The 20,878-nt window shown below is 66.5% G+C and overlaps 7 protein-coding genes across 7 annotated transcripts; 2 read left to right on the top strand and 5 right to left on the bottom strand.

Annotated features, from left to right (window-relative positions):
• Positions 1 to 1,003: 1,003 nt before the first annotated feature.
• On the bottom strand, positions 1,004 to 2,155 carry EMIHUDRAFT_114995 (hypothetical protein; the record flags this gene model as incomplete). The annotated part of the gene is made up of 1 exon (XM_005779048.1): positions 1,004 to 2,155. One exon carries the CDS (start codon positions 2,153 to 2,155, stop codon positions 1,004 to 1,006), a length of 1,152 nt encoding a protein of 383 aa, XP_005779105.1.
• A 410-nt stretch (positions 2,156 to 2,565) lies between these two features.
• Positions 2,566 to 3,437, bottom strand: EMIHUDRAFT_236588 (hypothetical protein; the record flags this gene model as incomplete). Its single annotated transcript, XM_005779049.1, has 3 exons — positions 2,566 to 2,872; positions 3,116 to 3,224; positions 3,311 to 3,437. 3 exons carry the CDS (start codon positions 3,435 to 3,437, stop codon positions 2,566 to 2,568), a joined length of 543 nt encoding a protein of 180 aa, XP_005779106.1.
• A 446-nt stretch (positions 3,438 to 3,883) lies between these two features.
• EMIHUDRAFT_366919 (hypothetical protein) lies at positions 3,884 to 4,431 on the bottom strand. Its single transcript, XM_005779050.1, has one exon. The coding sequence runs from the start codon at positions 4,404 to 4,406 to the stop codon at positions 3,897 to 3,899; it is 510 nt and encodes a 169-aa protein (XP_005779107.1). The 5' UTR covers positions 4,407 to 4,431; the 3' UTR covers positions 3,884 to 3,896.
• Positions 4,432 to 9,139: 4,708 nt separating this feature from the next.
• On the top strand, positions 9,140 to 9,463 carry EMIHUDRAFT_236590 (hypothetical protein; the record flags this gene model as incomplete). Its single annotated transcript, XM_005779051.1, has 1 exon — positions 9,140 to 9,463. One exon carries the CDS (start codon positions 9,140 to 9,142, stop codon positions 9,461 to 9,463), a length of 324 nt encoding a protein of 107 aa, XP_005779108.1.
• Positions 9,464 to 9,840: 377 nt separating this feature from the next.
• Positions 9,841 to 12,715, bottom strand: EMIHUDRAFT_468977 (hypothetical protein). Its single transcript, XM_005779052.1, has 5 exons — positions 11,794 to 12,715; positions 11,333 to 11,492; positions 11,095 to 11,277; positions 10,432 to 10,587; positions 9,841 to 10,387 (listed from the first exon to the last, which is right to left on the bottom strand). The coding sequence occupies exons 1-5, from the start codon at positions 12,612 to 12,614 to the stop codon at positions 10,010 to 10,012; spliced, it is 1,698 nt and encodes a 565-aa protein (XP_005779109.1). The 5' UTR covers positions 12,615 to 12,715; the 3' UTR covers positions 9,841 to 10,009.
• A 217-nt stretch (positions 12,716 to 12,932) lies between these two features.
• Positions 12,933 to 14,351, bottom strand: EMIHUDRAFT_236593 (hypothetical protein; the record flags this gene model as incomplete). Its single annotated transcript, XM_005779053.1, has 5 exons — positions 12,933 to 12,992; positions 13,198 to 13,278; positions 13,382 to 13,599; positions 13,671 to 13,798; positions 14,314 to 14,351. The coding sequence occupies 5 exons, from the start codon at positions 14,349 to 14,351 to the stop codon at positions 12,933 to 12,935; spliced, it is 525 nt and encodes a 174-aa protein (XP_005779110.1).
• Positions 14,352 to 15,176: 825 nt separating this feature from the next.
• EMIHUDRAFT_457323 (hypothetical protein) lies at positions 15,177 to 16,187 on the top strand (the record flags this gene model as incomplete). The annotated part of the gene is made up of 3 exons (XM_005779054.1): positions 15,177 to 15,805; positions 15,894 to 15,929; positions 16,094 to 16,187. The coding sequence occupies 3 exons, from the start codon at positions 15,177 to 15,179 to the stop codon at positions 16,185 to 16,187; spliced, it is 759 nt and encodes a 252-aa protein (XP_005779111.1).
• Positions 16,188 to 20,878: the final 4,691 nt, after the last annotated feature.

Raw genomic sequence — 20,878 nt, forward strand, 5'->3', positions numbered from 1 at the left:
ATCGTAAGTCCCTGAGGCCATCGTTGCAGTCTCAGAGACGCCATCGATGTCCGCAAATGCCCCGCGGGAAGCCAGACCTCTCCCATCGTCCGTGCAGGAGAAGCGCCGCTGCACCACGATGGTTTTTCAGCGAACGATATGCTGGACAGAAGATGAGGTCAAGCAGCCGAGGGTGATGGCGCGTGCTGTGGAACGGTAAGGACGCATGGCAGCGATTGGGGGCGGTGAGGAGCGAGGACACGAGAGGGAAGTCCATGTGTGTGGCTACGTGGTTCTCTCGACGCGGCCCGCCAGTGTGGTGGAGGGAGACTCGACAGGATTCGCGCCTTTCGCCGAGAGCAGTGTATTGCAAACGTGGAGCTGTGACCGCATGCGGAGAAGCGCGTAGCGTGCCGCAGGCACGCGTCCGATGGCACATCCTGGCAGCACCTCTCACGAGAGACCACGACCCAGACACCTCTGATCCGGCCCTCACACGGCGCAGCTCCACCGTGATGTGGGCGCCTCTCGTCTGGCAGGCGCGCACAGCTCGCCCAGAGGGTGCTTCCTCCGCAGGGACCGGCCGATTCACACCCGGATGCGCGCGAGCGGCGATGCGAGCCGCGGGGCCTCCGCGCAGCCTGCACTGGCCCTCTCCGGGACCGCCGCCGGGGCCCACAGGGCGCAGATTCGGCCCCCCAGGGTCAAAGAGGGCGGTTCTGACACCGCCAAGCGGTGCTTTCGCGGACCCCACGAGCTCGCGTTCATCCGTTCAAAAATATTTATTTACCCGCAGTTTGCCTCAAGTGAAAGAGCGCAGGACGTTAACTTATAGTGTTGACCTCTGGAAGCGGGCCGCGAAAATATGGTGTCTCTTTTACCCTCCTAGTGATACCCATGGTGCCGACACTAAACGATATCTGTTCTCTTTTACATTGATACACCTCGAGAGACGGGGCACCCAACACCCTGGCCCGGTGTGTAGTGTACATGAGGAAAAAGAGCCGTATCCCGACGAGTTCTCTCATGTTCCACTGCCTCCTCGCCACTCGAGCTCGCACCGAACCAGCGCGTGGTCGGAGACCTCCGCCCTCGGGTCCACCACCGTCGAGCTGGTGGCCGCGCGATACGCGACGCCTCCAGGCGGCCGCGAGCGGCGGGCACAGCAGAGGACATGGTCGACGGTGCCATCCTCGCAGGTCGGCTCCTCGCCCGTGTCCATGCGACGCAGCTCGAGGTCCGCGTCCACCGCCTCGAAGGCCTCGTGCAGCCGGTCGAGACTCGCGTGGGAGCCGAGCCACGCCTTCTCGTAGACCGACGGAGGCGTGGCGCAGCTCGGGCGCGGGCCGTTCCTCCGACCGGGCAGGGTCTGATGCGGGAGTGCGCTGTTCAGGTCACCGACGAGGAGCAGCTGCTCCGCGCCCTCGTCCAGCAGCCTCGCCGCGAGCCGCGCGAGCTGCAATTGTTGCGCGCCTCGCTGCACGCCGCCGTCCGCGTACTCGAAGGTCATGTGCGTCGTGAGGACCGCGAGGCCGCCAAACCGCGCCCACTCCATCCCCTTGTGGGCGACGCACTCGGCGTTACCACGCCAGTCGAACGGCTCGAAGCCGGTCTCGTCGGGCGGCCGGCTCGTGCAGAGCAGGAGCCCGCAGTCCAGCAGGCACGGCGCGCTCGCCGACCGATTGCTCTCTCGCGGCCAGCCGGCGTGGCGGAAGGAGGCCTCCCCCGCCGCTGTGGCGTGAGGCAGCCCGGCGCGGCGCAGGGACGCAGCGAGGACGGGCTTGGGACTCCAGAGGACGGCGCGCAAGAGCGGCGGCGCGCAGACGGAGGTGACGAGAGCGCCAGCGAGCTGGACGACACGGCTGAGTGCAAAGATCGCACGCAGCGCCAACGGCTCGCGATCGCCACGAAAGAGCGAACTCAGAAGCCTCTTCTGCAGCGCCGCCTCGAGCCAGACGAGTGGATATAGCGGTCCAGCGCGCCACGCCCACGCCTCCTGCAGTGCGGCGATGACCAGGCAGTCCTCCACGCCAGGATCGGTCAACATTGAGCCTACGTGCCTGCACAGGCACCGCTCGATGGCCTGCACGCGGCCGAGGCACCACGGGCCGCCAAACGGTATCAGCCATAGGTTCCACGAGACGATGCGGACGCGAGCCGGGCAGGACATCGGCATGGCTGGGTGGCAATGGCGGCAGTCGGGGGGGGGGGGGGGGCGAAGAGATTGCAGTGTTGTGTCAGTCCGAGCCAGTCTGCTGTGAGGGCTTGCGTGTGGTAAATTTCTTTATTTGGCCCCTTTCCTACGGTCTGATATCTTCTTGCTCGTAGCCCGATGCCGATCACCCCTCCGTCCAAGCGACACGGGGTTTGGGGCGCGGCAGTAATTTCTGTTCGGCGCGCCGTGTGATATGGGCCAGGAGCGCGAGATTGAATTCGCCGACGTGGATGATCACAACGTGGTGACAAAGACCGTCATGGGAGCGCGGGTGCGGCAGCAGGCGGGGGTGCCACACGGAGCGCACCACGAGAGGATCATGCGGGGAGAGGCGGGGAGAGATACCCCGGGAGCCGCCACAAGGAGCGAACTCAAGGGGCTGCCTCGTCTGTATACTGTAAGGCCGCGAGGGACGCGGCGAGGAGGGCGGCACTAAAGCGAGACCCGCTGTGTCCGATCGTGCGGAAAGCCGCGCAGCAATGGACCGAGGAAGATGAGAACCCGCCTAGGGCGACAATGGCGCACTTTTGCTTAGCGGCGCCTGCCTGGGGAATAGGGAGCAGGCCAGATGGTTCCTCAGAGTAGCGCGAGCGCAGACGGGGACGGCGATCAGCAAAGTAGCACAGGCGGCACCCGACTCCAAGGATACACTGAAGACGCTGAGGATAGCGCATGTCGCTGCGCTGAAGGGCTCACGCTATAGGGTGCTGGGATGAGGACGGGTACGATGCACTAGCCCCTGCCGTCGGGGGGGTGTTGCCGGCGCTGGTAGATGACCTCTCGGAGAAGAGCCGGAGGGACCTTGGCGCCGGGGTCACGAGGAACCTGCAAGTCGTGGCCGAGGCGGCGACGGGAGCGGTGCAGAGGTGGATCCAGCTCAACGATGAGGCTACCGCGCGCATAATGAAGAGAGAGGAACACATTGAGTGGCTGAGGAAGCTCTTCGCTGGGTGGAAGGAGGCCCGGCCGGCCTTGAGGGAGTCGCAGAGGAGGAGGGATAACGCAGGCAACGCAGGGACGGGCCAACAGCCTGTGGGACGAACGAGGGCCGCGACGGCAGCTCAAGCGGGAGGGAGCGGAGACAGTGGGCAGCGAGCGAAGTGGGTGAGAGCAGACTGATGATGCTCCTTCGACTTAGGGAGCGGTTTAGCTGCTGGGCGGGCTTCAGGGTGGTGCTCACGCGAAAAGGAATCGACGCGATGTACAAAGCATACAACAAGAGGAGAAAGAAGAGGACGGACATCAGTGATGACGAAACAGAAGCTAGCGCAGAAGAGAGCAGGGCAGACCCGGGGACTGGGGAGCCGGAGCAGACGGCATCGGCCGCCGAGGGAATGTTGGGAAGAGGCACGAGGAGGGCGGCGACCTCAACCGACTATCACCAGACGACGCAGAGCAGACGACGGGGAGGCGGAGCAGACGCGCAGGGCGAGACGAGGGAGGGAGCAGGACGTTGCGGAGATCAGCAGGAGGATGGTACGAAGAGATTAGGAGCAGCAGGGACCCAAGGGACCATGTGGAAGACGGCTAGTGCTAGTCCCCCATCGGGAGGACGACCCCGGCTACTCGCCGACCACACCCACAAAGAACCCTGCACAAAGATCGCACGGGCGGGGACCTGTTCCTTTTTTTTTACCCACGCTCCTAGTAGAGGTGTCCGTTTTATTTACGTTATACGTATTTATTTATATGGGCCAGGGCCCTAACAGCAGCACATGGCCCGCCTCCTCGCCCGCACGTCTTCGCCCTCGATGTGCCGAAGGAGCTCTTTTGCGGCTTGGGCAAACTCGTGACGCGGCCCAGGCAAAGGCGGGGCAGCCTCTGGCGGCAGCGAGAGCCATGGCAGGCCGTTCGGCGCCGACCGCCCCAAATCGGCTGGCGCTGTGGCGCGGGCGCAAAAGAGCCAGAGGGCGTCGCGCTGCAGGCCGGCCAAGTCCGCGGCGAGGGCAGCCGCCTCCGTGCGGACGCGCTCCGGCTGCCGGCTCGAGAGCAGCGGCTCGATGGCGGTCATCACGACGACGACCCTTGCCGTCGCAGCGCGCGGCACGCGGCAGAGCGCGCGGAGGACGCCGAGCGCCGCGAGGAGCGCGTCCTGCGGGCGCGAGCGCGGCTCGGCGGCCGCCTGCCCGCCGGCCGGGCGAAGCTGTGTGAGGGGCGGCGCCGCGCCGTGCGCCGCGACCACGCGCAGCACCGGCGGGAAGGCGGCGGCCATCGAGGAGACGGAGAGCTCGCCGCGCAGGAGGTGTGCCGCGGTGCGGAGCACGCCCATTGCGGCCGCGGCGAGGGCGAGCTCGGGCGAGTCGAAGAGGGAGACGAGCGGCGCCCAGAGCTTGTGCAGCGCCGGCAGCAGCGCACGTGGCCACGGCTGCAGCAGCGGGATGGCGGCGGCGAGCGCGTCGAGCAGGACGTGGGCGACGCTCGGGGGCGAGCAGAGCAGGAGCATCTCCACCTTTTGCACCACCCGCAGCGCGAGCGCCGGCGCCATGGGCGGCTTGTTGCGCCGCTCCTCCTCCTCCTCCTCCTCGCGCACCTCCGCCTCACGGCGTGCCGCCGCCTCCTCTTGCCCCTCCGGGCCCTCGCCCTCTGCCGCCGCCTCCTCGCCGCCGCCGGGCTCGCCTCCCCGTGCCTCGGCGGGCGCGACCTCGCTCCAAAAGGAGTCGAACATCGCGGCGAGCTCGTTGCCAGCCTCGTCGCCCTCGCCCTCGCCGCTGCCCGGTACCGCCAGGCCGCCCACCGACTCGGCCGCCCCGACGGCGGAGCTGACACCGGCCGCGGCCACCGCCGCACCCTCCGGCGCCGCCGCACCCTCGCCGCTGGCCGCCGTCTCGTCCGCCGCCTGGCAATCCCTGGCGGCCAGCACGAGCGCGCACATTGCCCGCGCGCACGGTAGCAGCGCCGGCGCCGCCCTGCTCTCGCCGTCCGCCGCGCCGACAGCCTCGTCGGCGAGGTCGATTAGCTCTCCGACGACATCGGCGAGCAGCGGCAGCGTCGTCGCGCCCGCGTAGCTCAGCAGCGCCTCCATCACGAGCGGCACGCGCGAGCGGCCAGACGGCTGGTGCCGCAGCCGGCGCGAGAGCGCCTCGAGCAGGAAGTCGCCGTTGGCCTCGATCAGCGCCGCCACCGTCGCGCCCTCCCCCCTCCCCTGGGCGAGGCTCATGCGGCAGAGCGCGCGCTCCGCAGCCTCCGCGACGAGGGCGGCAGAATCGCCCAGCTGCTCGAGGACAGAGAGCAGAGAGAGGCGCAAGCCCACTTGCAGCGCGTCGGAGCCGCCCGCCGCCCCCGACTCCTCGCCGCCGCGCCCCAACGCGCCGAGCAGGACGCAGCAATGGCCGACGAGGTCAAGCGCGAGCTCGCGCTCTTGCAGGCGCGCGTGCTGCTCGAGCAACGGCAGCGACTCGTCGCCGCGCTCCTCGCCGGCCGCCGCCAGCACCTCAGTCACCACCAGCAGGAGGCTCTCCTACGGTGGAACGCCCGTCCGCTCACAAGAGGCGGCTGCGCCACCTCCGTCGCTGCGGGAAGGTGAACCTCGAGCGCTGCCGCACGCGCCTCCGCCGCCCCTGCGGCGCGCGGCTCCGGCTCTGCCCTCCCGTTTTCGCCGGAGAGCGCCTCGCCTCCACAGCCGGCCCGCCCGAAGGTGGCCTTCCCGAGGGCATCCTGCCCGAGGGCATCCTGCCCGAGGGCATCCTGCCCGAGGGCATCCTCGAGCGTGAGCAGCTCGGGCTCGACGTCGCTGTCGCTCGCTTGGAGCGCCCTGCCGCCCGCCCGCTCGCTAGGCGCCAGCAGCGCCTCTGCCCGAGCGGCGAGCCCGGCGTGAGCACCGCTGCTCGCCCCCCCCTCCTCCCCTCCCTCCTCCCCTCCCTCCTCCCCTCCCTCCTCCCCGCCACAAGGGGGACCGACTTGCGCCTCGCCGCCCTCGCGCCAGCCCGGCCTCAGCCCACTCGTCACCCCGACCACGCACCGCCCGAGCAGCCAGAGAGCCTCCCGGCGCGACGCGCGCTCGCCGCCGCCGGAGCGCGGCGCGGCGGCGACGGGCAGCAGAGTGTGAACGAGGTGCTCGAGCGGCGCGGCGCGGCCGAGCGTCTCACACAGCTCGGCCATCGCTCGGACGGTCGGCGCGTCCCGCAAGTCGGCAAACGGGTGCAGCAGCGACGAGGGCGTCTGCAGCTGCGAGAGGCGCGCCGACGCCGAGGCGGCCGAGGCGAGGCGGGTGGCGTGCCGCCCTTTGCGCTGCTCGATGGCGACGGCGCGCGGGGCGAAGCGGAGCACCGGGAGGAGGACGCAGCAGATGTGGCCGAGGCGCGACGCGCCGAGCTGCGAGGTGACGGCGAACTCGCCCACGCCGCCCTCCGCAGCCGCGGGCCCGCCGGCGAGCAGCTCGAGCTGCGAGGTGAGCAGGCGGAGCGCGAGCGCCTTGGGAGGCTCGGCAGCCGCGCGGGCGACCTGCGGCAGCCGAGCCGGCTCTCATCAACAGCTCATTCATCACTCATTCAAGACGCATGACTCGTGACCTGCGGCAGCCGGCCGAGCTGGCCCTCGAAGGAAGCGGAGAGGACGTGCGCCATCCCGCCGCCGGGCGGCAGGCGCACCTACAGCCGGGCCGGCATGCTGCAGCTCCATGCCCAGCTCGGCGCGTGCTCCCCCTCGAGGGGCTGGCGGGGAGGAGGAGGGGCTGGCGGGGAGGAGGCCGCGCGAGGGGCTGGCGGGGAGGAGGGGCTGGCGGGGAGGAGGCCGCGCGCCGCGAGGGAGGAGAGGGAGGCGCGCGCCACCGCCGCCACGGGCGGCAGGTCGTCGCGGGCGAGGCCGGCGAGCAGCTCGACGAGGGCAGGGACGCACCTGATGAGTTGACTCGTCTGCAGTAGTCCTCAGCCAGTCACATCAGCCAGTCAGGAGCGCGGCGAGGGGAGGGACGCACGGAGCGAGGGCGAGCGGCTCGGCCTCGCGCGCCAGCGCATCGAGCAGCGCGGCGAGCCGCATCCGCACCCTCGGGCTCCTGTGAGACATGTCTCGGACATGTCTAGGACGTGTCCTGGAAGCGGCGAGCAGCAAGCACCCTCGGTTCCTGCCGCCGGAGCACGCGCGGCCGAGGAGGAGCAGCCGGGCCGCGAGCCGCGAGCCGCTCTCGGCAAGCCACGCCTGCGAGTCAAGTCATGGACATGTCTCGAGACATGTCCTGAGCGGCGAGCCGCGAGTCAATCACAGGTCAGAGTGATGGAAGTGGCATGGAAGTGGCATGGAAGTGGCATGGAAGTGTCAAGGAAGTGTCATGGAAGAGTGTCGAGCACACGCACCGGGTCAGTCGGGTCGGTGGAGAACGGGGCGGCCGTGGCGGCGGACGGGACTGACGGCGCGGCCGCCTCGCCCTGCTGCGGGGCGGGGCGATGCCGCGCCGCCATGCTGGCGAGCGCGCGCCTCCCGTCGGCCGGTGAGGCTGCGGCGCCGGGGCCGAGGAGCGAGAGGCGCTCGGCGGTCTTGCCGCGCGCACCAAGCGCCGCCAGGAGGAGCGTGCGCACCGCCCCGAGTGCGGCGAGGCACGTCGGCGCGTGAGAGCTCACCGAGCGGGCCCCGATCTCGACGAGCTGCGTCGCGGCGCCCGGAAGCGCAAACGCGACCAGGTCCGGGGCGAGAGGCAGCAGCAGCAGGCTCCAGACGGCTCGCACGCACGCCGCTCGCAGGTGCGCCGCACGCTGCTCGGACGCGGCGACGAGCAGCGTCGAGAGCAGCTCGCACGTTACCGGCCGAGCCTGCCTGCTCGCGAGATGAGCCCCGAGGCAGCTGCGCTGGCCCAGTTCGTCACCACCTTGCAGGCGCAGGCGGAGCAGCCGCCGCACGCAGCAGAGTGCCGCGGCTAGCGCAGCCTCGGTAGTTCCGGACTCATCCCAACCCCGCACAGTAACGAGCAGGTGCGTCGTTTGGCGCAGGAGCACGTCGAGCTGCAGTGGCAGCAACGGTGGCGCCTCTCGCAGCGCCGCGGCGAGCTGGAGTGCAGCGCCGACGGTGGTGTCGCGACTTTCCGAGGCAGCGGACTTCGGATCTGGTGGGCACGCCTCGCGCAACGCCTCGACGGCGGCGAGCAGACGGTCCATACACGAGAGAGAGATGCCCGCGCCGCCCGCTCGCGCCCGAGAGGATAAAAGGCCACGACTTTGCTCAGGCGCAGCAGGTTGAGGCGCGTACTGTTAATGTACCTCGACTCCAAGGAACTGCAGCTTGCACTCGACAGGTGGGAGCGGAGGAACGACTCCGACGCAAGCTCTCTCCCACAATCTCTCGCACAATCTCTCGAACCCAGTGAGCGCGGCAGTGATGACTGCCCCATCCTCTCCGAAGATTCGTTCACCGTGGGTCGCGTCGTGTCATCTTGTTTCTATTCGCTCTCTGGCCACCAATGGACCTCAGTGCCGCTGAGGCCGCAGCTGCAGTGGCAGCTGGCGTCGTGTTGGTGAAGTGCGCCGGATGCGAGTCGGGTTTTTAAAGGCGTCTTCCTTGCGTGTTACGAAGGGTGCGCGTTGGCGCTGGGCATACTACTGGTGCCCACGGAGAAAGCGGATGCTTCATGTCCCGCGGAGTGCGACTCCCGCTTCGTTCCGAGGCAGCTGGCCGCGAGCGGACACCCTCGTGCGGAGAGGAACCATACAGCTGGAAACCAGATCCGTTGTGAAGTGTTGGACGCGCCACCCAAGAGCCAGATATAGGTGCGGATCGGCAAGGCGCATTTCGCGAGCACGGGTCGCCGATATGTTGCCGCCTCGTTTGCAAGTCCATCTACAACGACGACAGCTCGTGGTCGACAGCGGCAAAGAGAAATTCAGCAAGAACATTCATGTAATGTGAGAGCGAGCGCTGGAAGAAAGAAAAGAGTCGTTGGGAAGTGTGGGGAGGGCTCGAAGTATACGTACGTCGCATCCGATATTGCGTGCGTCCTGGCGTCGCGCGGGCCCTCACGTCATGGGATGTGGCTCCTCCAACGACGCACAGGGTACGTTTGGGGAGAAGAAGAAGGCGGAGGACGAGATGTGGGGCAGCATATTCGACGCCGCCGATGCAGCCTCGAGTGGTGATGGCAAACTCGACTGCACTGAAGCCAAGGCCAAGCTCGGTTTGACAGGGGCAGACTTTGATTGGCTGGACGTGCCGAACGCCGTGGGCGATGCGAAGGTCTCGCGCATAGAGTTCATCACGGGGATGAAGAAAACATATGACTCAAGATTCTACAGCCCGCAGGAGCTGGCGGACATCAGCGAGGAGATGATGGCAAAGGCGCAGTCCTAAAAACCGCCTCCCTCGACGTCTCGATCTCTGGACTCTGTGAGATGGATCCAAGCGGCATAATTCAACCTCGACCCTCCCCGCATCGGCATCGCGCTATATACAGCTTCACCCTTTGAGCTCGCTACAGCCTACACCTCTACAGACGAGAGACGACACGTGGCCGCGTTTATGTATCCTTACACGTATGTCATGCGTACAAGCGCCTGCAACAAAGGCGCCGGTGTCGGAGACCAGCGAGCGGTCTCGCGGCCTGGCAGGGGGAGCTTGGCCGGGCCAAGAGCTCCCTGCCAGCCACGCAAAACGACTCACAAGCTCCAAAAACACCGCTCTCGTCTACTCTCTCTCTCACGCACCGGCCCGCCCCACCGGCGCCCCGCGCAAGATTGTAGATTCCCGAGCGAAAAGCCACGTTCCCACGTTCCCACGTACACGTGAGTACGGTGTGCGACAGTAGTACAATGCGTGACGCCTCTCGCGGCAGACAGCGCGGGGGCGAGTCAATAAAAGCCGGGCACACACGGCGCGCGTGGTCGTGCCGCGCAAGGGTCAAGCGCCGCGCCAGGCCGCGGCGGGCATCAGCGGCGCGGTGATGGAGTGGCCGCGCTTGAGGCGGGGGGCGAAGTAGGCCTCGATCTCCTCCAGTGTGCGGCCGCGCGTCTCGGGGAGGGAGAAGGCGAGGAGCAGCCCCGCGGCGAGCACGGCCGCGAAGGGGAGGAAGGAGAGTGGGCCGAGCCAGCTCGCGAGCGGGAGGAAGAGCTGCCCGACGACGTAGTTTGCCAGCCAGTTGACGACGGTGGTGGTGGCGATCGCCGAGGCGCGGAGCTGCGTCGGGAAGAGCTCGGCGGGCAGCAGCCAGACGACGGGCCCGAGCCCAACGCCGAAAGTGAGCACGAAGAGGACCATCGCGACGACGACGAGCGGCACCTGCCAGTCATGGCGAGTGGTGAACTCTTGAGCACGAGTGAGACCATCGCGACGACGACGAGCGGCGCCGAGCCGAGCAGCAGCGCGGCGGTGAGGAGGAGGCTCGCGGCCGCCATCCCGCCCAGCGATGCTGCGAGGAGGGGCTTGCGGCCCAGTCGGTCCATGAGGGCCGTCGAGAGGAGGACGACGAACACGTTGACCTGTTCACACCTCTGCGTGTGGAGAGGCGCTGTTCACACCCGTCGAGAGGAGGAGGAGACTGCAGTGGCCGAGTTCATCAGCAGGGCGACGAGCTCGCACTCCTGCTGCGAGAGATTTAATTATATTATAACTAATTGATTCATTAGGCGACGAGCTCGCACTCCTGCTGCGAGAGATTTAATTATATTATAACTAATTGATTCATTAGGCGACGAGCTCGCACTCCTGCTGCGAGAGATTTAATTATATTATAACTAATTGATTCATTAGGCGACGAGCTCGCACTCCTGCTGCGAGAGATTTAATTATATTATAACTAATTGATTCATTAGGCGACGAGCTCGCACTCCTGCTGCGAGAGGCCTCGCTGGGCGAGGAAAGTGCTCGAGTAGTTGAAGACGTTGTTGATGCCTGCGCGGGGAGGCTCCGAGAAGGGTCAGAGGAAGGGGCAGAGGAGGTGGTCGTGCAGACGCAGAGGCTGGGCACGGGCCCGAGAATTGCTGCACCGCCATCAGGCCGACGCAGAGCACCAGCGGCCGCCGCGCGCTCGGGTCAATGAGCAAGCGAGCGCTAGAGCCGCCGCCTAATGAGTACTGGGTGCTGGTGCACAGCAGTACTCCGGGGTCGATGAGCCAGCGAGCGCCTCGAGCCGCCTGGCCAGCTTGCCGGTCGCCTGCCTCCGGGCCTGCCTTGCGGGGAGGGGAGCATCGAGGCCAGCTCCTGGTGCAGCTCGGCGGTCTCGACCTCGCCGCCGCGGCAGCCGCGCAGCCTTGCGAGGGTGGTTCGCGCGGCCTCGTCGCGCCCGCGCAGGAGGAGCCAGCGAGGCGACTCGAGCAGGGAGTGGCGGAGGAGGAGGAGCTGCAGTGCGGCGGGAGGGAGGACGGCGAGGAGCACCAACCGCCACCTGCTCGCACCGCGCGGGCGTGAGGGGCGGGCGGGCGGGCGGGGGAGGAGGAGGAGCCCGCGCCGGTCGTCGGAGCCGAGGAGGGGAGGAAGGCCGAGCACTTGCGCGAGGAGCATGCCTGACAAAGTGATCACAACAAGAAGGATGAGAAGTGACAGTGTGAGCGAGCGCTTGGGCGAGTGGAGCACGCCGGTGACGGCGGTGAGGAGGAAGGCGGAGCCGAGCGTGCCTCGCAGGTGGGCGGGCGAGATCTCGCCTAGCCCATCCACTCGACTCGTGCTGAGTAGCAGCTCGTTGGCACCGCCTGGCGGGGGTCGGCGAGATCTCGCCAAGGTACATCGGCACGACGACGGTGCTGCCGCCGCACGCGACGCCGGAGAGGACGCGAGAGAGGAGGAGGAGCAGGATCGCCGCCGTGCTCCGGCTAGTCGAGCACGGGTCCTCCTCCCGCCCACCTGCCGGGGAGGCGCCTGCCGGGAAGGCGTCTGCCGGGAAGGCGGAGGCGGCTGCGCCGACGAGTGCGGCGACGGCGTACAGGCCGCTGTTGTGGAGGAGGAAGGCACGCCGCCCCCAGCCGTCGGCGAGGTAGGCTGCCGAGGCCGAGCCGACGAGGGCACCGAGGCAGAGGATCGACACGATTAGCGACCACGTCACGTCGTTCTCGAGCAGCTGCGCATGCACAGCCTCGCCCGCGGCGCAGCCAGCCGGCAGCGAGGAAGGGAGGCCAAGCGAGGCCCGCATGGCGGCCGCGGGCGTGTTCATATTGGCGTTGTTGAGGCCGAACATGAGCGAGCTCGCGAGCGCGCCCGTGGAGGAGAGCACCAGCGATGGCGTCAGCCCGCCCTCGACAGTCATCGCGTCGACCTCAATGTGGCCGTCGGCTGCGATGGCCGTGTCGAAGAAGGCACGCAGGTCGTTCTGAGATGCGCTCGTGCCGGCGATGGAGACGCGTGACGCCAGCCCAGGCAGCGCAAGCAGCGGCAGGTCGGAGAAGGACGAGGCAGCTTGGAGGCTGCTTTCACTGCCACTGCTCCCGTCATGCAGGCGCCGCGCGGAGAGCGTCCGGGACATGGACGTGCCGTATCGCAGGACCGCCGCGTCGTCGTCGTGGGATTGTCGCATGGGTACAACGTGTGGGCTTGGGATAAAGGTGAGGCGATCGGTCACACCTCCGACGGCTGCCGACGGCTGCAGGAGACGATCCGCAGCAGCAAACGATGCTCGATGCAGCGAATTCAGCAGGAATTCAGGCGGGCGCAGGATTTCTCGGATTTTTTATTTTCCAACCAAGGAACTAGACGTAGTTATTTACGATCACCGTACAGAATATTGTATGTGGCGCGCGCCACTGCGCTTTGCGCTGCTGCTGCTGCGATTGCCTACCTGCTGCTCGCCGCGTGCGTGGCGATAAGCCGGCTGTGGCCTGTGGGAGGTGTGAGGTCAGCCGGCTCCGATCTTCGTGAGCACCTTTTCGAGCACCTTCTTCACGCGAGCGACCGTCTGCGGATGCGACCCCTCGCACATCTGCGGGGGTGGAGCGCGCGATTGGGCGCGATTGGGCGGGGAGGGGCGAGGCGGGGAGAGGGAGGGAGGGAGGACGCCGAGGGTTGGCGGGAGCGGAGAGGCCGGCAGGCGGCGCGGGGAGGGTGGTGTCCCGGCGGGGGCGGGGTGGTGCCTCCGGTTTGTACGGGTGCCTGATGGTCACCTCGCCGAGGACGGAGATGGAGGGCGGGGTGTCCGCCAGCCACTCGCACGGCATCGTCTTGTGGATGTCGTCGAAGACCGCCTGCGCAAGGACACGCGCGCGCCTCAAGCGCTGAGGCGAGCGGAGGTGAGGCGAGGCCGCTGAAGCACGCTGCACACAGATGCGCACGCGCCTGCGCTAGGACGGTCGCATTCGCGTTCATGTTTGCGAACGTCTTGGTGCTCATTTGACCGAGCTGGTGGGCCGTGCGCTGCGTAGCTGCCAGTTTGACCGCACTCGGGTCGAACGGCAGCGGGACGGTGCCACTCGCCTCGCCGGTGTCCGGCGCGGCAGCGAGCACCTTGACGCTCTTAACGTACTGCGTGTTGATGGTGAGATAGGTTGCGCGGCCTTGCGGCGCGCCTGCGCGCCGGGAGCGGCGTCGGGCGAGTGAGCGCTGGCAGGCCGCGTCGGCGAGAGCTGCGTCGGCGCACCGGCCGGCGTCTCGACCACAAAGCAGCCCTGCGGCTGGTACATTGCAAAGACGGCGCCTTCGTGCACGGTGCCAGTCGTCATTTCGACCCGCACGCGCGCGTCGAGGATGGCGTCGTCGAAGCTGAAGCTGCCGGTGGACATACACATATACACACATATCCGATGTTGTTTATGCGTGTATGCCGAAGAAAAGAAAGCGCGCGACCAGGACTCGCCGCTTTCCTACCGCTGTGATGGTCCACCCAAAAAGAACCTCGCCAACGAGGCTTCGGCCAACGAAAAAAAAACCCAAGAGAGGGGTTGGAGAAACCAAGAGAGGGGTGGGAGGGCGGGAGAATCCAAAAAAGCCGTCCAAAAAGCCGCAAAAAGCCAGCGAGCCTCCCGTTACGCGATTGCTCGATGATGCGTGGCCAGCGCGGGAGCAGGTCGGCGCCGACGCTGCCAGAACTAAGACGAGACCGCGACCGACGGCGGGCCGTGCTGGCGAGCATCCGCGCTGCTGACGACGTGCTCGAGACTGACCTTCAGAGCGACGAGATTCTCGCATGCTTTGAGGAGGCGCTCGGCGAACGGCAGCCAGAGATGGGAGAACGGATGCTGCAGCAGGGCGAGAGGCGAACGCCGAGAGTGCGGAGGCCGCACCGCGACTGGAGGCTGCAGCAGAGCAGCAGCGGGAACATTCCCTGCTTGCACCGACCGCGGGGCGCGGCGTTGAGCCGGTGCTGCCAGACCCGGTGCCTATGCAGCTATGCTGCAAAACCCTTTAAATCCTCCTCCGCCCGCCCTTGCCTCCGCCCAGCCCTCCACCCTCCGCTCTCGCCCTCCGCCCTTGCCCTGGCTGGCCTGGGTGGCATCTCCTCATCATCACGCGCCAAGTGGGAGGGAAGTGGACGGGGCCCTGAGCCGACCTAGCCCTAAACGGAATGGGGCGCCCAACACGTGCCCGGATTACTGTGCCTTCCCCGGGTGCAGCCTTTCGGTTCGTGGAGGGTCGGTGCGTGTCGTGACCCCCTGGAACACCCGTACCCCCGCACCATCTCCGTCGCTTGGTTCCATAACCTACTGTCTGAATACGTTTTCCACGTATTCCAAATGACCTCCCAGAGGCCTGTATTCCACCCGTATTCCACCCGTATTCCACGTATTCCATGGAATACGCCGTATTCCAAGCTCCCAAAATGGACGTATTCCGTATAAAATTTTCTTCGCTCCGCGAATTCAGACAGTAGGTTCCATAACCTCTGCCACCACCGGGAGGCGGCCAGGGCTTCATAGACTCGGTCGAGAGACCCCAGATTGGCATCCATGCCTCTCTGGACAGGGTGGCCCGCCACAACGACCCCTGGAATTGCGACTCGCCGCTTTCCGCCCGCTGTGATTTTTTCTGTGTGAGCTCTGTGTCTTCATTGATTTGCAAAAGATCGCTCCTCATCGCAAACCCCGTCAGCAGTTCACCTACGGGTATGTTCGTAAGAGCTAAAAAAAAAAAAAAAAAACTCGCCGTCATGTTTGCGCTGTTCGCGCTCGCGACGACGGCCCGCGCCAGCAGCCTGTCGACGGCACGGCGGCAGGCGCGGCAGGCTCGGAGGCAGGCTCGGCTCGTCGACGCGCGCGCCTCCTCGCTCGAGCGCCGACTCCAGGAGCAGGGCACCGTCCTGGAGCGGCTTGAGGAGCGGACGGCAGACCTCGAGCGGGTCGCGGTCAAGGAGTTTGAGATTCTGCACTACAATGTGCTCTCCAACTACAGCGCCACCAACATGCTGCCGTGGTTCTGCTACGGTTGCAACGTCACCGCCGCCGAGCGCGCCGAGATGCACCGTCGCTTCTACGCCCCCGGCCCGACCGGCTTCAAGCGCGTGCGAGGCAAGGGCTGGCCGACGTGGGCGGAGGAGGTGCTATCTCCGGAGCGACGAGCTGCCGTCGAGGCGTACGACGCCCTCCACTTCGGGTGGGAGCGGCGGTGCGAGCGGCTGATCGCTGCGGTGTGCCGCCACCGCGTCGGCTGCCGCGAGCGGGCGCCCGACATCCTCACCCTCGCCGAGTGCGACTGCTACGACGAGTTTTGGCGGGAGCGGCTGCTGCAGCGAGGGTACGCCTCCACGTGGCGGAAGCGGCCTCGCTCCTCGATCGACGGGTGCGCCATCGCCTGGCGCTCCTCCACCTTCGAGCTGCGGACAGAAGCACACACACCCTGCTGAAAAGGATGTGAGATTGTCTTCTAGGCGCTCCTCCACCTTCGAGCTGCTCGCGTCGGGAGGGTGCGGCCCCCGCAGCCTGCACTAGCCCGCAGTACACACTGGCCCGCAGCACACTGGCTCGCAGTCGCCAGTCCCTGATGAAGTAGAGCTGTGCGAGCAGGCACGACTTTGGCTCCCCACATCTGCCCAGATCTCCCCTGCTATCTCCCCACACCTCCGAGCAGGTACGACTTTGGCTCCGCCCTCTCCCGCTCGCCGGACCGCACCTGCCACTTCGCCCTCCTCGCGTGGCGGCAACCTCGGACCACTTACCGGTGATCGTTGTAGCGTCACGAGCTGCAGCAGGCGAGGGAGGGTAGGTGTGGGGGTTAGGTGTGGGGGTTAGAGGTGGGTGTTAGGGGTGGGTGTTAGGGGTGGGAGGGGTAGATTAGGCCTCCCGTGAGCCTCCTCGCGCCCTCGGCTGCAGGCGCTCCGCTTTGAGTGTTAATTAATTAATTAATCGACCAATCAATCAGGCGCTCCGCTCGATGTGCTCCGCGCCGCTCGACGAGCCGCGCGTCGAGGCGGCGCTGCGCACGGGCTCGAGGGCGCGCATCCACTCCTCTCGAATCGGGTGCTCGCCTGGTAGGCTGTGCTGCGCGAGCTCGAGGACGGCGCGGGCACCATCTCGCTCGCCTCCTTCACGAACTGGATGATGGGGCGGTACACCTCCTCGCTCGAGGACCCCTCGATAATTGCCGACTCGATGTCCAAGGTGCCAAACTACGGTGACCTGTGGCCGCAAGAGGTGTACAACCAGTGAGGCGCTCGTACCAGCAACCAGGGGCCGCGGCTTGGGACCACCGCAGCTGTGCGCGGGTGGGGCTAGCCTTGTACGTGTGCGTGCTACGCCGAGCGTGAGGGCGTGAACCCCTGGAGTACGGAGTACTACTACGGGACCCACAAGAGTATCCACACGCATGGGGTCTCGAAAAATACAAGTTGCAACACACCACAATCTGCGCGCTCAAGTGTGCAACAACTGAACAGGTTGCGACATGCGAGCGCCGTGCGCCGACACCACTCTAGATCACCACTCGCCGCCCAGACCGAGAGCGTGGTGCGTGGGAGAGAGACGCGAGACCCCTACAGGCTACACGCCCTAGAGAGCCCGACCGCACACAACACTTGACAACACTCTCTCCACACACACGACACAGGTCACACACAGCGGCACAGCGCGAGAGAGAGCATGTGCGAGAGTTTGGGGTGCTTACTTTGGCGGCGAGAGAGGCAGGCGGGCCGCGCTGGCGTGCGGCACAGGGGGGCCACGGTCGCCGCGCACACATAACCATATCAGTAACCAGCCTCGCCGGCGGGGCGCCCCCGCTACCATCCAAACCCGAGTACCGGTCTACTATCATAGGTAGAGGCTCAAGTGTGACACATACACAAAGCAACTCTCATCACGGCACATACACAAAGCAACTCTCATCACATACACATACACAAAGCAACTCTCATCACGGCACACGGGCACCGGGTGGAGAGGCGGCGGCGGCGGCAGCAGCACGCGCGGGCGGACGGATTCGGACGGGGCGGAGCAGCGACCGCCTGGGCGGCCGCTGCTCTGTCTGCCAGAGCGCGCCGTCTGCCTGCGCAGCTCGAGCGCGGTCAGGTGCGAGGACGCGTGGCGGCGCGGGGAAACGCGGCGGCGGTGGCGGCGGCGGCGGCGGCGGCAGCGGCACGCGCGGGCGGACGGATTCGGACGGGGCGGAGCAGCGACTGCCTGGGCGGCCGCTGCTCTGTCTGCCAGAGCGCGCCGTCTGTGCGCAGCTCGAGCGCGGTCAGGTGCACAGGGAAGCGTGGCGGCGCGGGGACGCGCGGCGGCGGTGGCGAGCAGGCGAGAGGCCCGCGCGCGGCGAGGCGGACAGGTGATCGGCAGGCGGGTGATGGGCCGGAGAGTGACCGCGCCCAGCGATCGGAGCGAGCCGATCGTCGCTCGGCCGCAGCTGACCTCGAAGGCGTGCGGAGCGCGACTGTCGGTGTCGGAGGGCGGCCGTCATGTGGCGAGGAGGGAGGACGACAAGTGCGCGTCGTACGGGTCGCTCTTCATCGGCCAGTCGAGCGGACGGGCGTCGGTCAAAGCAAAGAGGGCCGGTGGGGCCGGTGAGGCCGGCGAGATTCGTTGCGAGATACGGTTCGCGCCAAACAAGTTTGGACGCTCTAAAAAAAGGCCGCAAAATCAAGCCATTGGAAAGGGGGCTACCCGGGTACTGGGGTAGGGTGCCCACAGGACCCAAAAAAAGAAAAGAAAAAATGGGCCACCCCCGATCGCAGCACTTCGTGTTGGCTAGTCGAGATATTGAGAGTGTGACTAGGAGGGTGGGACGCTGGGGATTCTCAAAGGTATACCCTTGGAATGGCCGGATCCAGCCTTAAAAGTACGAGATCGCGCGCGCTTCGCGCACAGCACCGCCTGTTCTCCGCGGCTGTGTGACGACGCGTGCCGTGTACCAGCAGAATTGGGCGCGCGCGGCGCGACGGCGCCCGCGAGGGAAGGCGCGGGCGCAGCGGCCGCCGGCGGCCGTACCGCCCGCCAGCCGGCGCAGCAGCGGCCAGCGCAGCGGCCGCCGGCGCAGCAGCCAGAGCAGCCGGTGCGCGCCTTGCGAGGCGAGTACTGCCGCCCGGCAGCCTCGAGGCGGCCGGGCGGCAGTACTCGTTCGAATGTTGCGAGCCGTGCGCGCGCCGAGGCGCCCGCGGCGCGCGCCCGCCCGGCTGCCAGTAGGAGGCGGCGCAATATGGCCTATAGTACAGCCCTTGAGGAGGAGGAAGAGGCTGGCTGGCAGTGCTGTATGCCGCCGAGGGGCAGTTTTGGGGTGCTGTCACGGGCCCAGGGGGCTGCAGAACGCGTCCGCAACCGGGACAACCCGCCCCCCCAGCCGAGGCCGGTCGAAGCCCACTTGACCACAGCCATGAGGAGTCCTCTTGGTGCTCCTGGCGGCCGTTTGAACCTCGGGCGCGCGCCGAGAGGGGGGGGGGGGGTCTTGCTTGCTCCACACCGAGCGCCATCGGTCCGGGAGCCTGTCGAGGACTGGGGCTCCACTCGAGGTCATGTTCATAGATTCCAAAGCATTGTTAATAGCAAAGGGGGGAAAAGGTACCCTCGACCCTCACGCCTGCAACCCTCGCGCGACAGCACACCACTGCTCCGCACGAGACACCGTTGCAGGACCAACCCCAAAACGCGACAGCGCACACAAAATAGGGAGGGTGGGTGGGGAAGCAAAACAGGCCGTGTGGGGTGTGGGTGTCACGAGGACAGACGTCCACGAAGACGGTGGACGGACGCAAACTCCTTATCCGATTCACACTCACGGCTGTCCTACTGGTCATATAGAAAGTCGGCCGTCTGCGAGCCCCCGGCTCGCCGACGGCGAGAGAGATGCCACGAGGGGTCGTGGTGGCGTCCATCGCCAGGCTCCCTAGCTCAACCGACGACCCTTCGGGATCGACGGCCGATCGTCATGAGCCTGTCGAGGACTGGGGCTCCACTCGAGGTCATGTTCATAGATTCCAAAGCATTGTTAATAGCAAAGGGGGGAAAAGGTACCCTCGACCCTCACGCCTGCAACCCTCGCGCGACAGCACACCACTGCTCCGCACGAGACACCGTTGCAGGACCAACCCCCATCGCCATCCATCGTAGAACATGATCTCGAGCCCTGCCCCAGCCCCTCAGCCACTACACCATCATAGTCACTCGCGCGAGCCGCTCGATGCGCGAGGCGAGATCGAGGCCGGCGTAGTGCTGCTGCATCGACCTCTCTCGCTCCTGCTCGTTCCAGCCGAAGATGCAGTCGATGTCTGTGATGGTAGCGCCCGTGACATCGCTCGTGTCCCGCGCCACCTTGTCCGAGAACCGTCGGTTCGAATGGTGGGCAAACTTGACAATTGGGTTGCCCGCCTCGTCCTCCTCAATCGCAAGCTCGAGGTCCTCCTCGTCGAGCAAAACAGGCCGTGTGGGGTGTGGGTGTCACGAGGACAGACGTCCACGAAGACGGTGGACGGACGCAAACTCCTTATCCGATTCACACTCACGGCTGTCCTACTGGTCATATAGAAAGTCGGCCGTCTGCGAGCCCCCGGCTCGCCGACGGCGAGAGAGATGCCACGAGGGGTCGCGGTGGCGTCCATCGCCAGGCTCCCTAGCTCAACCGACGACCCTTCGGGATCGACGGCCGATCGTCATACCGGCGTGGTCACCGAGGGTCGGCTTGCACAAGGTCTGAGCCGCGGGCGCTCGGCGCCAAGTGCAGTGTCACGCTCGTGCTCGCGCGTGACAAACCGGGGAACCCTCGTTTCCTAGTCACTCGGTCCCCCAACGGAAGAGGCCTCTCTCCTATTGGAACTGGCCAACATCAGATTTGCCGCGTGCGTCCCTTTTTGAGCCGGAAAGCTATTTTCTTTTGGGTCCTGTGGGCACCCTAACTGGGGCGGCCAATTCACACCTCGCGGGACTACTTATGTTTTCGTAAACGTAGTCGTGGCCCCCCGCTACGTCGCACGACTGCGACTGGGTAGCGGGGGGCTAAAAAGTGAGAGATATACACACACACAGATACGGCGCGTTGTGGGGGCACCACCCCGCGCCGCGGGCGCCTGAGCCCTGGCTGTCAGGCTGTCAGGTGCTGTCAGGTGATCTGTCGGGCTGTCGGGCACTGTCAGGCACTGTCAGGTGCCTCTGTCAGACCAGCTGTCAGGTGCTGTCAGTGCTGTCAGGTGCTGTCGGGTGCGTGTCTGACAGGCGAGGTGATCTGTAGCTGTCGGGTGCTGTCGGAGCTGTCGGGTGTTGCTGTCAGACGCTGTCGGAGCTGTCAGAGCTTTCAGGCTGCTGCTGCTGTCAGACGTAGGCCGGTGCTGTCAGGTGCTGTCAGGTGGTGCTGTCGGGGTGCTGTCAGGCTCTGACACACATCAGCCACACTTATGACACTATCAAGAGGGCGCTGACTATCAAGGGGGTGCTGACG

This window comes from Emiliania huxleyi (genome assembly GCF_000372725.1).
Source record: "Emiliania huxleyi CCMP1516 unplaced genomic scaffold EMIHUscaffold_237, whole genome shotgun sequence".
NCBI lineage: Eukaryota > Haptophyta > Isochrysidales > Noelaerhabdaceae > Emiliania > Emiliania huxleyi.

Coding starts and splice junctions, on each gene's coding strand:
- EMIHUDRAFT_468977 (XM_005779052.1), bottom strand. CDS start 12,614: ATGCGACAATCCCACGACGACGACGCGGCGGTCCTGCGATACGGCACG. Junction 11,278..11,332: donor GCGGCTGCCGCGGCGGCGAG/GTCGAGACCGCC, acceptor CCTCCCCGCAAG/GCAGGCCCGGAGGCAGGCGA. Junction 10,388..10,431: donor CGCTCGTCGTCGTCGCGATG/GTCTCACTCGTG, acceptor CATGACTGGCAG/GTGCCGCTCGTCGTCGTCGC.
- EMIHUDRAFT_366919 (XM_005779050.1), bottom strand. CDS start 4,406: ATGGCCGCCGCCTTCCCGCCGGTGCTGCGCGTGGTCGCGGCGCACGGC.